The sequence below is a fragment of the Spathaspora passalidarum genome (assembly GCF_000223485.1).
Source record: "Spathaspora passalidarum NRRL Y-27907 unplaced genomic scaffold SPAPAscaffold_1, whole genome shotgun sequence".
Taxonomy (NCBI): domain Eukaryota; kingdom Fungi; phylum Ascomycota; class Pichiomycetes; order Serinales; family Debaryomycetaceae; genus Spathaspora; species Spathaspora passalidarum.
In genome coordinates, this window is record NW_006767425.1 from 605,534 (window position 1) to 619,823 (window position 14,290).

Consider the following 14,290-nt stretch of genomic DNA (forward strand, 5'->3'; position numbering starts at 1 on the left):
TCCAAACCTGTAAATAGTGTTAAACCTTATCTAATCAATCCCATACTGATTCATCCAAAATGACAGAAGCAACTATAGAGAACGTGGATGATTCACTGAAACCGCCACATAAAAAGAAGCACACTATATCTAATGATGACCTATATCGTAAGTCCACCCAGTTTGAGCTATGGTCATTCACCCACGAACAACTAGTTGAGGTTAAAAGGAAAGCCAATGAACAAGGCCGACAAGCAGCCAAAGAAAAGTTTGATCAAGCGTATTCTGAGGCCAAACTGGCCCACCCAACTGCATTTGCTTCTGGTACACCCGAACTTCTTCCAGAAAATATGATAAGTCTACTTACGCCCGAAGAAGAAGCCACATACCTTGATTTCTACAGTAATAACATCATCAAGACTTGTAATTTCTTCAAGATGCCCACCCAAGTGAAACTAACTGCTGCTTCGTTCTTCAAGAAGTTTTATCTTGTCAATTCAGTAATGGAATATCATCCCAAGAATATTCTTTATACATGTGTGTTCTTGGCAGCTAAATCTGAGAACTACTTTATATCCATTGATTCCTTTGTACGGGCCCTTCAAGGGACCGAAGCTGCGCATATCCTCGATTTGGAATTCATAGTTTTACAAAGCTTGAAATTCACATTGTTGGTACATCACCCCGTAAGACCTCTTTATGGGTTCTTTCTCGATTTCCAGGCGGTATTGCTACATCCAGAACCAGTAATGTACGATGTGTCCGTTGATACCTTGGGAAATTTGTACAATAGAGCCAAGGATTGGTTAAATGAACATGCTGTTACTAGTGATGTCACGTTTTTGTTTACTCCTCCTCAAATAGCCTTGGCTGCCATGTATGACACTGATAAGAGGATAACCGATCGATATTTGAAAAGAAAGTTTTTGAAAGAAGATAAGGAGAAGTTGAATGTTATTAAGGAAGGTGATGAGGAACAGCCAGATCAAAACACTGAACCGCAGAACGAAGAAAGCGAAAAGCAGGGAGTAGTCAAAGAAGAGAGTGAAACTAACAGCCATCATAACATCAAACTCCATACTCAAAGAGAACACTACGAAACTTTGGTCAGAACAATTAGAAAATGTATCAAAATCGCCAAAGAGGTCAAACCAACTACCCGTGAAGAAAGTAAGGAAATTGACAAGAAGTGCTTCTTTGCATTAAACCCCAAGAAGCTAATTGATAAAAGGATCAAGAGACTAGCTTTAGAGGAAAAGTAGTTGTATGATTATGTATTACTAGTTAAATCACCTTTAAATATTAGCACGTGACTAATTTTATGATTGCGCGATTGCTAATTCCAGTTTGTAAAAGTTGCGCTTTTGTCATTATATAAGTACACTCTGTATTGCTTTCCATTCCAAATAACTACCAGACGCTATGTTTAGACGAAGCTATCTGACAATGGAACTGTCGTCCAAAATTATTTCATCCTTGAAGCGTCCAGAACTTGTGCAAACCCAAGCTTATGTGAATGGGAATTGGGTATCTAGTACGTCTGGGGATTCCTTCGCGGTTAACAACCCAGCATTGTATCCTAAACTGGAAGCCAAAATCGCTGAAGTAACATCAATGACTTTACATGATTTCAATAATGCAATTGAAGCTGCTCATCGTGCGTTTTCAACTTTCCAAAAGACTTCAGGAAGGTATAGAGCTGGTTTGCTCCATGATTTATACCAATTAATGATGGAAAATAAAGATGATCTTGCTAAATTGGTGGTCCTCGAAAATGGGAAACCTTATGCTGATGCCTTAGGTGAAGTTACTTATGCTGCTTCATTCTTCCAATGGTATAGTGAAGAGGCACCTCGAGTCTATGGAGATATCATTCCTTCTTCAAACTCCACAAATCGAATCCTTGCCATAAAGCAACCAATAGGAGTATGTGGAATCATGACCCCCTGGAATTTCCCCCTTGCTATGATTACCAGGAAGCTTGGTGCGGCAATTGCTGCTGGATGTACTTCTGTGATTAAACCAGCTTCGGAAACTCCCTTATCCGCCACGGCATTGGGGTATTTGTCTCAATTGGCAAAAATCCCTCCTGGGGTCGTGAACATTCTTCCTGCTGCTGAGTCTTCCTCGGTGGGGAAACTCATCACTGAACATCCATTAGTCCTGAAAGTCTCATTTACTGGGTCTACAGCAGTAGGGAAAATCCTTATGAAACAATCTGCGTCAACTTTAAAGAAACTCTCGATGGAATTAGGTGGTAATGCACCATTAATTGTATTTAACGATGCTGATATAGACAAGGCAGTTACTGGTGCCATAGCCTCAAAATTTAGATCTAGTGGACAAACGTGTGTTTGTGCCAACAGATTATTTGTGCATGAAGATGTATATGAGGAATTCAGCAACAAGCTTGTGGCTAAGTTAGAAGAAACTACCACCTTGGGTAATGGGTTTTCTCCTGATGTCACTCATGGCCCTGTGATTCATGATAGGTCAATGAAGAAAGTCAGACAACATATTGAAGATGCAGTCTCCAAAGGCGCCAAAGTTTTGTATGGTGGATCCACCCGTCCTGATCTTGGTGAAAATTTTCATGAATTGACAGTCTTGGGCAATGTAACCACAGACATGTTGATTGCTCAAGAAGAAACATTTGGTCCAGTGGCACCATTGATCAAATTCTCTACCGATGAAGAAGTTATTCAATTAGCTAATGATACTCGGGTTGGTTTGGCTGGTTACTTCTATGCCAATGATGTAACTAGGATATTCAAAGTGGCTGAATCATTGAAAGTTGGGATGATTGGTGTCAATACCGGAGCAATATCAGAAGCTTCGTTGCCTTTCGGAGGTGTTTCTGAATCTGGTTTTGGAAGAGAAGGTTCTAAGTATGGGATTGATGATTATTTGATTACAAAGAGTGTTGTTCTCGGAGGAATAGATTAAATAGTGCAATCTACTATTTTTTATTCACTTATGATATGTAGAAAGGAAGTCAGAAGGTTTTTGTACTTCGTACATCTAATTCTATTTTTTTTTATTTTTTGCAACTCTAAAAAGCGATTAATCATAGTTGTATATAGTATTAGGTAGTATAACCAAGTCTAGCATAATACTTGTGGAAAAATTAGCTAATGACGTGCTTCAGCTCTTCTGTTAGTGGTTCTTCTTGAATTGGCAAGGCGGGCTTGGGGTATTGCTTGCTTTCCTCTATCTAGAAATTGTAGTCTTTCAATTGCTTAAAGTCCCGTTAATCTTCCACAGAAATAACAAGTTAGAAACAGAACAAAAATTTTGAGAAAGAGCAACTATACTTTTCATATTATAAATTATGCTATGAAATTAGTTCTTTATTATTATACAATCTTTACTATCTATTCTTGTCTTACAAATAGTTGTGCCTTCAGTTTCATTGCGATGTTAAGCAGTATTACCCAGAATGTCTGTTTGCAATGAATTCGCAGCCACTTTTAGGGTTTATATTTGATTCTCTACTTCCTTTACTATTTGTTGGGAAGTTTCGACAACTTCTGTTGGTTGCACTGCCTGTGGTTGTTGTTCAATTTGTTCCGGCTGCTTTGATTCCACGATTTCCTCTGTTTGCTTAGTCTCACTTGAAACTTGCGTTTTATTTATATCGATTGCAGGCACATTAACACCTGATACTCTATGATATTGTTCAATTCCTGCTATCAAAACTTTGTCTTCCTCTAATACCTTGTGCTGTTTCAAGATTGGATTTAAATCTGTCAACTCCAATTTATGCTCTAATCTATTTTGAAGATCTTTCAGCAACTCTGTAATTGGATCATTGGCTATGATGTTACCTTCTTCTTTCTCTTTCGTTATGTCACTTTTCAAATCATCAATCATCCCCTTAAGGTCAACCTCCTTCTCAGTAATTCTTGACAATTCAATTTCTGAACCTCTGAATGATCTTCTCATCAAATCATTGTTTTCAACAAAATCAACACATGCAATAGACTTAAATGTGAGTGAATATAGGCCTCCTTCGAGTGTCACTCCGTTTATGATTGATGAAGGAAAGTTCTTTAATGTTGCTGGAGATTGTTCATATTTTGTTGGTGGAAAACTTGGTGGGATTATATTTGGATCATTCACCTTGTTATATTGATTAGAGGTAGCATCTCGTGATATGGTGGCTATTTTTTGACGTTTCAAATGTCTTCCCATGTTGATGTTATTATTTGTTGCTAACCAACGGGTCTAGATGTTTTGATTATCAACCTTGTAGAAAAAGTAGGGTGGAAAAAAATTGTTCAGCTGTTTTGGGGTATTGCACGACCCCTTATGTATTTACACCAAAGAAAGATAACTGCCACTCATGGTTGTTTCATGGAATGTTATAGCTTAACTACCAAATTATGTTCAAAGCTTAGCATCTGCATCACTCATAAGCCCATGTCAATGTTCTACATTTACTGCAGTTTAACTAGTAAGCTTGACCATTAGGACCTTGCGTGTTCAGATCCAAATACAAATTAGTGTCAATTTGGTAGCGTATATTGATATTAAAAGTAAATATTAAAAACACTTAAAATATTTGTTCATTTACTAATTGTATCGCTGCATGTTAGTGATGGTATTTTACATAGTTAACATATGGTGCTAATTGATACATTCCAGTTATAAATCCGGCTTGTAAACAATCTCGTAAACAAGGATAAACAAATGACTCGCCTGGCTCTATATGTTTTGATTTGTATCGGAGATTAATTCTCATGAAATAGAATTTTGCTGGGCTTAAATCCGATGGACAGCTCCGTATCATGTGAGGTGATTAATTTTGTTTTCAAATTGGTTTGTGCACGAACTCCTTTTGATATTTTTTTCTAACTTAAATCCGTCTACTAACAAAAGTTGGTTTTGCGTCAAATAATTTTTAAAAGGTTGCAAAAACCAGTGACTTCAAAAGGCTGATCCGTAACAACCCCTGATTGGGTGACTTTGTGTTTTGATGCAGGATGTGTCTGGTTGTTAACTTTCTTTTCTAATTCTTAGCAATCCTTATAAAAGGCTGCAAACCGTCTTCCAGCAAATTTGAGGTCTAATATTCTAAAAAGACAATTCAATAACTTTGAAGTTTTTAGATTTTTATATCAAACTTTTGTTACTAAAAGAGTTCTGAATGTTTAAAGAAGACTATTTAACTAATTCTGGCTCATTTGAGGCTAACCCTCACGAATCATACCTTGGTTTCAATGAAGAAGCCAGTGACGATGTTAGACAATTAGCTAGAAAAATCACCCAAGACTATGCAACCTCTGACCAATCATCTTCTGTCCCGTACTTATCATCCAACGATGTAGTACCAGCTATTAATCCTTATCAAGACGAATTAACTGGTCTGAACTTGGATCCAGAATCTCCTAAATTTGATTCAAAGTATTGGATCAAGAATTTAAAAGCATTGTATCAATCAGATCCAGATTATTTCAAGCCTAACAAGTTAGGTGTTGCTTTTAGAGACTTGCGAGCTTATGGAATTGCTAATGATTTTGACTATCAAACTACTGTTGCCACTGGTTTAATCAAGTTTGTTGTTGACGGTCTGAGATATTTTAGAAAGGATGACAAGTCCAGATACTTTGACATCTTGAAGCCTATGGATGGTTTATTACGACCAGGTGAACTTACTGTTGTCCTTGGTAGACCTGGTGCTGGATGTTCAACCTTGTTGAAAACATTAGCGGTTAATACTTATGGTTTTCAAGTTGATAAAGATTCTAAGGTTTCTTATGATGGTTTAACTCCTGATGAAATTGAAAAGCATTATCGTGGTGATGTAATTTATTCTGCTGAAACTGATGAACATTTTCCTCAATTGACTGTAGGTGATACTTTGGAATTTGCTGCCAGGCTTAGAACTCCCCAGAATAGAGGTTTGGGTGTTGATCGTGAAACTTATGCTAAACACATGGCAAGTGTTTACATGGCAACTTATGGTATCTTAAGACAAAGAAATACACCAGTTGGTAATGAGTTTGTGCCTGGTTGCTCTGGTGGTGAACGTAAAAGAGTTTCAATTGCTGAAGTATCCTTAAGTGGTGCTAATATACAATGTTGGGATAATGCTACTAGAGGTCTAGATGCTGCTACTGCCCTAGAATTCATTCGAGCTTTGAAGACTTCGTCGGCCGTTTTAGATGTGACTCCGGTTATTGCTATTTATCAATGTTCTCAAGATGCTTATGACTTGTTTGATAATGTTTCTGTGTTATATGGTGGACATCAAATCTTCTTTGGTAAAGCTAACAAGGCCAAAGAGTACTTTACTAATATGGGTTGGTATTGCCCTGAAAGACAAACCACTGCTGATTTTTTGACTTCTTTAACCAATCCAGAAGAACGTGTTGCAGCTCCTGGTTATGAAGGTAAACTTCCTAGAACAGCTCAGGAATTTGAATCATATTGGAAGAAGTCCTCGGAATACCTAAGCTTGATTGCTGATATTGATGAATACTTTGTTGAATGTGAAAAGTTAAATACCAAACAAGCTTATCATGATTCTCATGTTGCAAGACAATCAAACCATATTTCACCGAGATCTCCTTACACTGTCTCATTTCCTATGCAAGTCAAGTATATCATGGGTAGAAATTTTTTAAGAACTAAAAATGATCCTTCAATTGCAATATTTACAGTTGTTGGTCAAGGTATGATGGGGTTGATTTTATCTTCTATATTTTACAATTTAGATCAAACAACCAATTACATGAACTATCGTGGTATTGCTTTATTCTTTGGTGTTTTATACAATGCTTTTGCTTCCCTTATGGAAATTTTGTCACTTTTTGAAGCTAGAAATATTATTGAAAAGCATAGAAAGTATGCTCTTTATAGACCTTCGGCTGACGCTATTGCTAGTGTTATATTTGAGCTTCCAATTAAGTTCATGATGTCCATCACTTTTAACCTTATATTCTATTTCATGATCAATCTTAGAAGAGAACCGGGGAGGTTCTTCTATTATTGGTTAATGGCTATTTGGTGTACCTTGATTATGTCACATTTGTTTAGATGTATTGGTTCTTTGGTAACTACTGTTGCTCAAGCAATGACCCCAGCTACTGTTATGTTGTTAGCTATGGTTATGTATACCGGCTTTGTGATTACAACAAAGGAAATGTTGGGATGGGCTCGTTGGATTAACTATATCAATCCTGTGGCATATGTATTTGAATCATTTATGGTGAACGAATTCCACGGTAGGTATTTTGAATGTTCCAATTTTGTTCCATCTGGCCCTTCGTATGACAATATCACATTTATCAATAGAGTGTGTACTGCTATTGGGGCTCAACCTGGTGAATCATTGGTTAGTGGAACAACCTATTTAAAAATGGCCTATAACTATGATAATACCCATAAATGGAGAAATTTGGGGATTTGCATTGGTTATGCTTTATTCTTTTTGGTTGTTTACATAATGTTGACAGAATTCAATAAGGGTGCCATGAAAAAAGGGGAAATCACATTATTCCTTAGATCATCATTAAAGCAATTGAAAAAGAGAAAAGAGTTGGCTGCTCAGAAACAGGATATTGAAAGTGCATCAAATGAAAAGGTTCCTTTAGCTGAAGATCTTGCAAATTCCGATTTTGAAAAGAAGGAAATTGTTGAATTGAGTGAGAATGGCCTAACAGGTGAAAATGAAACATTTCTCTGGAGAGATTTGACATATGAAATCAGAATAAAAAAGGAAGATCGAATTATCTTAGATCATGTTGATGGTTGGGTCAAACCTGGTGAAATTACTGCCTTAATGGGTGCAACAGGTGCTGGTAAGACAACATTGTTGAATTGTTTGTCTGATAGGCACACTGTTGGAGTTATCACTGATGGTGTCAAAATGGTCAACGGTCACTCCTTAGATTCTTCATTCCAGAGATCTATTGGATATGTTCAACAACAAGATCTACATTTACAAACTTCGACTGTTAGAGAAGCTTTAAAGTTTTCTGCTTATTTAAGGCAATCTAACACCACTCCTGACAAAGAAAAAGACGCTTATGTTGACTATATCATTGACTTATTAGAAATGTCTGAATATGCAGATGCAATGGTTGGTGTTGCTGGTTCGGGATTGAACATCGAGCAAAGGAAAAGATTAACTATCGGGGTTGAATTAGTTGCCAAACCCAAGTTATTATTATTCCTTGACGAACCTACTTCTGGTTTAGACTCTCAAACAGCATGGTCTATTTGTAAATTAATGAGAAAATTGGCTGATCATGGTCAAGCAATTTTGTGTACGATCCACCAACCTTCAGCATTGTTACTAACTGAATTTGATAGACTTTTGTTTTTGCAAGAAGGTGGTCAAACTGTGTATTTTGGTGATTTGGGTGAGAACTGTCAAACTTTGATTAATTACTTTGAAAAATATGGAGCTGACGCCTGTCCAAAAGATGCAAATCCAGCTGAATGGATGTTAAAAGTTGTTGGTGCTGCACCTGGGTCTCATGCTGAAGCTGATTATTTCCAAGTTTGGAGAAAATCTGAAGAATACAACGAAATTCAATCTGAATTAGATAAGATGGAGGTAGAGTTAGCTCTATTGCCAAAAAACAATGACCCTGAAGCACATTTAAAATATGCTGCTCCTTGGTGGAAACAATATGTGATAGTAACCGCAAGAACACTCTTGCAGAACTGGAGAACTCCAAGTTATATATATTCCAAATTGTTCTTATGCTTAGGTACCTCATTGTTTAATGGGTTTTCATTCTTTGGAGGACATCTCTCTTTGAGGGGTTTACAGAATCAAATGTTTGCTATTTTCTTGTTTTATGTTCCTTTCAATACAATGCATGAACAAATGTTGCCTTATTTTCTCAGACAAAGAGCTGTTTATGAGATTAGAGAAAGACCAAGCAGAACATTTAGTTGGTTTGCTTTTATTTCTGCACAATTAACTTCAGAAATCCCTTACCAAATTGTGGTTGGTACTTTATCTTTCTTTTGTTGGTATTATCCTTCTGGTCTTTACAAAAATGCCCTGCCTACCAATGAAGAAGAATCACGGGGCGCATTAATGTGGCTATTGGTTGTTAGTTTCTATTGTTATATCTCCACCATGGGACATTTCTGTATTTCCTTTGTTGAGAGAGAAGAAAATGGTGCTAATATGGGTCATTTCTTATTCCAAATGTGTTTAATGTTCTGTGGTGTTTTAGCTGGACCCGCTCAATTACCAGGATTTTGGATTTTTATGTACAGATGTAATCCGATCACTTACCTTACTCAGGCTATGATGGCTGTTGGGTTAGCCAACAATCATGTTGTTTGTGCTCCACAAGAGTATGTTTCCATTAATCCTCCTGATGGAATTTCTTGTGAACAATTCATGGAAGATTATATTCTGAAAGCTGGTGGTTATATCCTTGCTGATGAAGCTACAGGACAATGTCAGTTCTGTCAAATGAATAATACTAATGAGTTTTTAGCATCTGTGGGATCATTTTACAGTCAAAGATGGAGAAACTATGGAATCTTTGTTGCCTTTATCGCAGCTAATGTCTTGTTTAGTATCTTCTTGTACTGGTTAGGAAGAGTTCCAAAAGGAACTAGAGAACGTAAGAAGGTGACGAAAGATGAATCTAAAGTTGGAAGAAGATGGTTACTCTGATTTCAAGTAAGCTTGGTTGTGCTTTTGCTACTATTGTACTGATTGATAAATATTAAACCTGCTTTAGTTGTTTAAGTAAATAGGAAATTATAGAGTTCGTTATGCTTTTAGAAATAATATTCTCAAAATGTCTGCAGATGTGGGAATTATAGTTATATGCTGATATCGAGCACTTGGTATCGATTGAAAGCCAATTAGTTAGAATACTTGATCTTGACTACTGATTATTACTTTGACATGACACGTGTAAATTTTAAGTATCTAAAGAGTCAAGAAAATACAAATAGAACTGAATAGAAATTTTAACACCAAAATTGTAATAATATAAAGCCGCCGAGTCCACTTTAACTCATTCCCTCTACTAACGATTCTTCAATACCGTCTAGTAAACCATCGATATCTTCAATTCGTAAGCCACAACTCAAACTGATCAATTTACGGTATTTGTACATTTGCTCATCAACTGCAAATAATTTGGTTCTTTCACCAATTTCACGAACAAGTTTGTTCCGGTTCAACTGCAAACGAGTCAATTCTATAGCATCATTGAATCTAGTCTCTGGTGAGCTATCCTCTTTAGAAGCTTTTTCCATTTGTAGGGTTTCTTCGGCATGAACGAGGTTAGCAAGTGTAAAAGCTTGGTTTCGTTCCAAGACTCGATGGAGAGCTATTTCTTTATCGCTCAATGCATTAATAGCGTAGTTTATTTTATCTATAATCACATTTTGTCCTTCTTCGACAGTTTCAAATGCTTCTTCTATCCCTGAAAGACCAAGGAGTTTCTTTAATGAATCGATGGATTCTTGATTTTCATTATTTTTCGTTTCCACCAAGTGATTAAGTTCGCTGAGTTGTTTCTCCAAACTATGCATTTCCTGTGAATATACTCCACCAAGAGAATTGATCATTCCAGTTATCATTGATGCCAAATCGGTCATTTCTAATTTCTTGATGGATTGCGGATCGTCACTCTTACCATTCAGAACTAATTTCCCATTCTTATCCAATTCAGGAGGGTTTGGCTGGTGAGGTACAATGTATTTTTCATGTATAACTGATAATTGAGGGGATTTCGTAATTTTCATTCGTGGGATAGGGGTAGATTTATTGGACTTGTTGATAAATACATTATCATTATTCAATGCGTCTAAATGTTTCTTGTCTACCCGTGCTACAACTTCGTCGTCATCGTCGTCATCTTCTTGGATTGTTCTTTGTGTATCTGGAGTTTCTGCTTTGAAATTCAGAACTGGAGTAGCTACTACTTGGTTGTTATAATATTGTGACTGCTGTGGTTGTTGAATTTCAGATTGATTTTGAAATTGTTGTCGGTAAACTACTGGCATATCCATTGTATTTTCTGGAATTAAACCATATTGAGAAATTAACATTTTACATGTCTCTCTTTGAACGTTTTCTAAATCATCTCTAGCTCCATATTGTAAAAACAATTGAACAATTTTAGCACAGCCAGCTTTGACAGCAATATGTAGACAGGTATCTCCATTGACATCTTGATGATTCAACACATTCTTAAGTAAATCAATTTGTTTTACTTGATGAGTAGATAGCATGGTCAATTTATTCAAAATTGCATTCAAGTAATACCTCAAGCTTTCGAATTTAGTTTTAATTTTGGAAAATTGAGCTAAATAATGTAATGGCGTGCGGCCATTTATATCAGTATTAATGAGACACAACTCCAAATCATCGAGAACTTTAGGGAAATTCTTCAATTCAAAACAGTTATTAAAAGATATCAATTTTGAAAGTGGATTTAATCCAAAATTGTTAACAACAAGAGGATTTGCTCCCTTGGATAATAATAAATGAATCATTTGGTAGTTTCCAATAGAAGCAGCCCAGTGCAATGCAGTATGTCCTTCATCATCAATTGGCTCGTTAATATTGAAATCTGCAGGAGGATAATGCACAAAATAAGGAACTTCGGAATTGTCTTCGCTGAAGAATTTCAATAATTGAGCAGCATATGTGCTTGGTTGATGTTGCTCATCTTTGTCTTGAAGTGGTGGCATTTTCAACTCTTCGGAATTGATTGAAGTATCACTTTCTCGTTGAGACCAGTTAGTATCATTTGAAGATTGTGAGGACAGTCCTGGTGCTCCATTGGCATAGTGAAGTGGGACTTGTGGTGCTTGTTGCTGCTGCTGCTGTTGTTGTTGTTGTTGGGGTGGTGGTGGGGCTTGTTGTAATGATGTTTGAGCTTGTTGTGGTGCATGTGCTAGTGGAGCTGAGATAGGATATTGTCCATTTACATTATAAAATTTTTGATGTTCCATAGGAATTTGTTGAAGATCTTGCATAGGCATTTGAGAATAGTTGTATTCATTAGTATAGTTTCCGTCATTACCATTCATATGGGGAATATATTCTTGGTGAGTGTACGTTCCTTGAGAAGGAGGTAACTGTTGTTGAGGAATTTGTTGATGAGGATGTCCTTGCAGAATGGGCGCGCCTGGCACCATACCAACAGATTGAGTGTGCTGATGCTGAGGCATCTGCTGTTGTTGTGGCGGTTGTTGCTGTGGTGGATACCCTTGTATATATTGACCATTTGTAGGTTGAATGTAAGAATTTTGTCGAGATATGGAACTGAAAGAATCTCTAGAAAAAGAACTGTTTGGATCGTTATCAAGATCTTTCTTATCCTTCTTATATTTCTTATTTGGCATCTCACCCAAAGGTTTGATTTTCTTGACATATTTCCTCTTGACGAGTGATGGTTCCTTTGGTTGTGGTTTGGCCTTTTGAGGAATTACCAAGTTGGGATCACTGAAATCCATAAATAGTACTGGTGCCAATTCTTTTGTAACACCATAGGTGGTTGCCAACCTACGTGCATCTTCCAATGGAATCCAAGTTCCTTGAAATCTACCAAACCCCCCTTGAACCTTTTCATGAGATCCCAGTTGAACTCCCTTTTCTAAAATTTTTGTTCTTTTGGCCTTGGGAAAATTACAACATTTAAGAATTTGAGTAGCATTCACCCAATCATCTTTACATCTCCTCATAATCGGAGAGTCATTCATAGTACATTCATATACATCGGTCTTGATTGATATGTTAGTATATATGTTCTTGTAAAAATTTGTGTTGCTATTAATAGCGTATGAGACGCGTCATGAAATTGTATGTGGAGATTTTGGAAATCCAACCTGTGAAAAGAGGATTGGAAAATGCACCACTAGATCAGCGCAACCAGGGACATAATTTGCAGTACATACATTTGAGTATGTGGCTCGAAATACTCGCGGAGCTTCTGACATGTTGATAGTTATAGATGCTGCCACTGTAGGTAGTTTTTGGAAGAAGAATCGGTTCTTATCAAAATTTCTAGCTAGTTAAAGGCATGAGAAAGTTTTCAAGTTTTTTTTTTGGTTTTTTTTTCTGGTGGTGGGTTCGGGTTTTTCCGATTAAAGAAAAATGTGTGTGAATTAATTTACGACCAGCAAGTTTTGTTGCGCACCACCGAACAAAACAGAACGCGTGAGCCATTAAGACTTTTTGGGTTTACACGGATGCAACAAAGCTTATAAGTCTAAGAGAAATAAGAATTTTATGACACTTGTAGTGGTATGATATACTATTGTTTAACTTGAAATATCATGAATCAGTTGTGTAATAAACCTGATGACTTTGTGTTTTTTTTTTCCAAGTTGAAACAGGTTGATTTGTCTCAGATCAATATCTTTCTGTCGCAAGTATTGGTACAACATGATTTTGCTTTACTGAATATTCTGGGCAGATCAATTATCTTGGCCCAGATCAGTCAAAATGCTTTTTTGTTTTTCTTGAAGCCAAGTGGAATTTAAAGGACCAAACAGTCAAACCAAAAAAAAAGTAACTAGTTTTGTTCCACTTCTTGCTAACAACGAACCAACTTTCTATCTTTTGTATTGGTAATAGATCTACATGTGTTGAAAAAAAAAATAGGGGGTAGTGAGGCTACATTGACAATATCTAGTGTTGTCGTATATATACAATAACTTTCAAGATCATATCGGAAATACGAATCATGGATGTTCCCTCCAACCGTCAAAAATAGCAAACAAATGTTGACGAATATTGCGATAGCACCACGTTGCAATTTTTGTCTTTGCAGCACAGGTTGAGTTGTCAACCCTCTCTGATAAATCTTGGGATTCAAAGTATGGAACTGTATGCTCGTTTGGCTGCTAAAAAAAAATAATGTGAAATCGAACCATATGAATGGATTTTAGTTATACAGATTACGAATCAACTAAGCCACAACTTTATCAAGCCAAGACTTAAATCTGACGTCAGATTTAAACTTTCCTTTCAAAGAATCACCTCATATATATGGTTAGTTTCTAACGAAGTCAATAGTTCATCTTACAACAACGTTGTCTAGTAAGTAGTTGGTATTGTGACTCTATTTCATCTGATAAATGATGAACAAGGCGGAGCTAATTTCCCACCATTGTTTTTTTCTTTTTGTCTACCGAGCTAATTGTAAATTTGCCTTTGACAAAATGCGGCTTTGCTCTCTGATATATGAACGTGAGGCTGATTTAGCGTATGATAATACTTCTTCTGCAAACTAATGCCTCAACCAGTACCCCCCACGATCGTTTAAACCCAGATTCCAAATAATGACATCATAACTTAGCTCGTCAT

General features: G+C 36.6%; 5 protein-coding genes across 5 annotated transcripts; 3 read left to right on the forward strand and 2 right to left on the reverse strand. All coding sequences in view use genetic code 12, as the record gives it.

Annotated features, from left to right (window-relative positions):
- Positions 1-276: 276 nt before the first annotated feature.
- On the forward strand, positions 277-1,378 carry SPAPADRAFT_58028 (TFIIH complex kinase subunit; the record flags this gene model as incomplete). Its single annotated transcript, XM_007372253.1, has 1 exon — positions 277-1,378. The coding sequence occupies one exon, from the start codon at positions 330-332 to the stop codon at positions 1,239-1,241; it is 912 nt and encodes a 303-aa protein (XP_007372315.1).
- UGA2 (Uga2p) lies at positions 1,379-3,101 on the forward strand (the record flags this gene model as incomplete). The annotated part of the gene is made up of 1 exon (XM_007372254.1): positions 1,379-3,101. One exon carries the CDS (start codon positions 1,426-1,428, stop codon positions 2,923-2,925), a length of 1,500 nt encoding a protein of 499 aa, XP_007372316.1.
- A 211-nt stretch (positions 3,102-3,312) lies between these two features.
- SPAPADRAFT_58030 (uncharacterized protein) lies at positions 3,313-4,212 on the reverse strand (the record flags this gene model as incomplete). The annotated part of the gene is made up of 1 exon (XM_007372255.1): positions 3,313-4,212. One exon carries the CDS (start codon positions 4,171-4,173, stop codon positions 3,457-3,459), a length of 717 nt encoding a protein of 238 aa, XP_007372317.1.
- A 916-nt stretch (positions 4,213-5,128) lies between these two features.
- On the forward strand, positions 5,129-9,631 carry SPAPADRAFT_131428 (pleiotropic drug resistance family ABC transporter; the record flags this gene model as incomplete). The annotated part of the gene is made up of 1 exon (XM_007372256.1): positions 5,129-9,631. The coding sequence occupies one exon, from the start codon at positions 5,129-5,131 to the stop codon at positions 9,629-9,631; it is 4,503 nt and encodes a 1,500-aa protein (XP_007372318.1).
- Positions 9,632-9,975: 344 nt separating this feature from the next.
- On the reverse strand, positions 9,976-12,918 carry SWI4 (SBF complex DNA-binding subunit; the record flags this gene model as incomplete). The annotated part of the gene is made up of 3 exons (XM_007372257.1): positions 9,976-11,873; positions 12,120-12,702; positions 12,877-12,918. The coding sequence occupies 3 exons, from the start codon at positions 12,916-12,918 to the stop codon at positions 9,976-9,978; spliced, it is 2,523 nt and encodes an 840-aa protein (XP_007372319.1).
- Between the last annotated feature and the right edge of the window lie 1,372 nt (positions 12,919-14,290).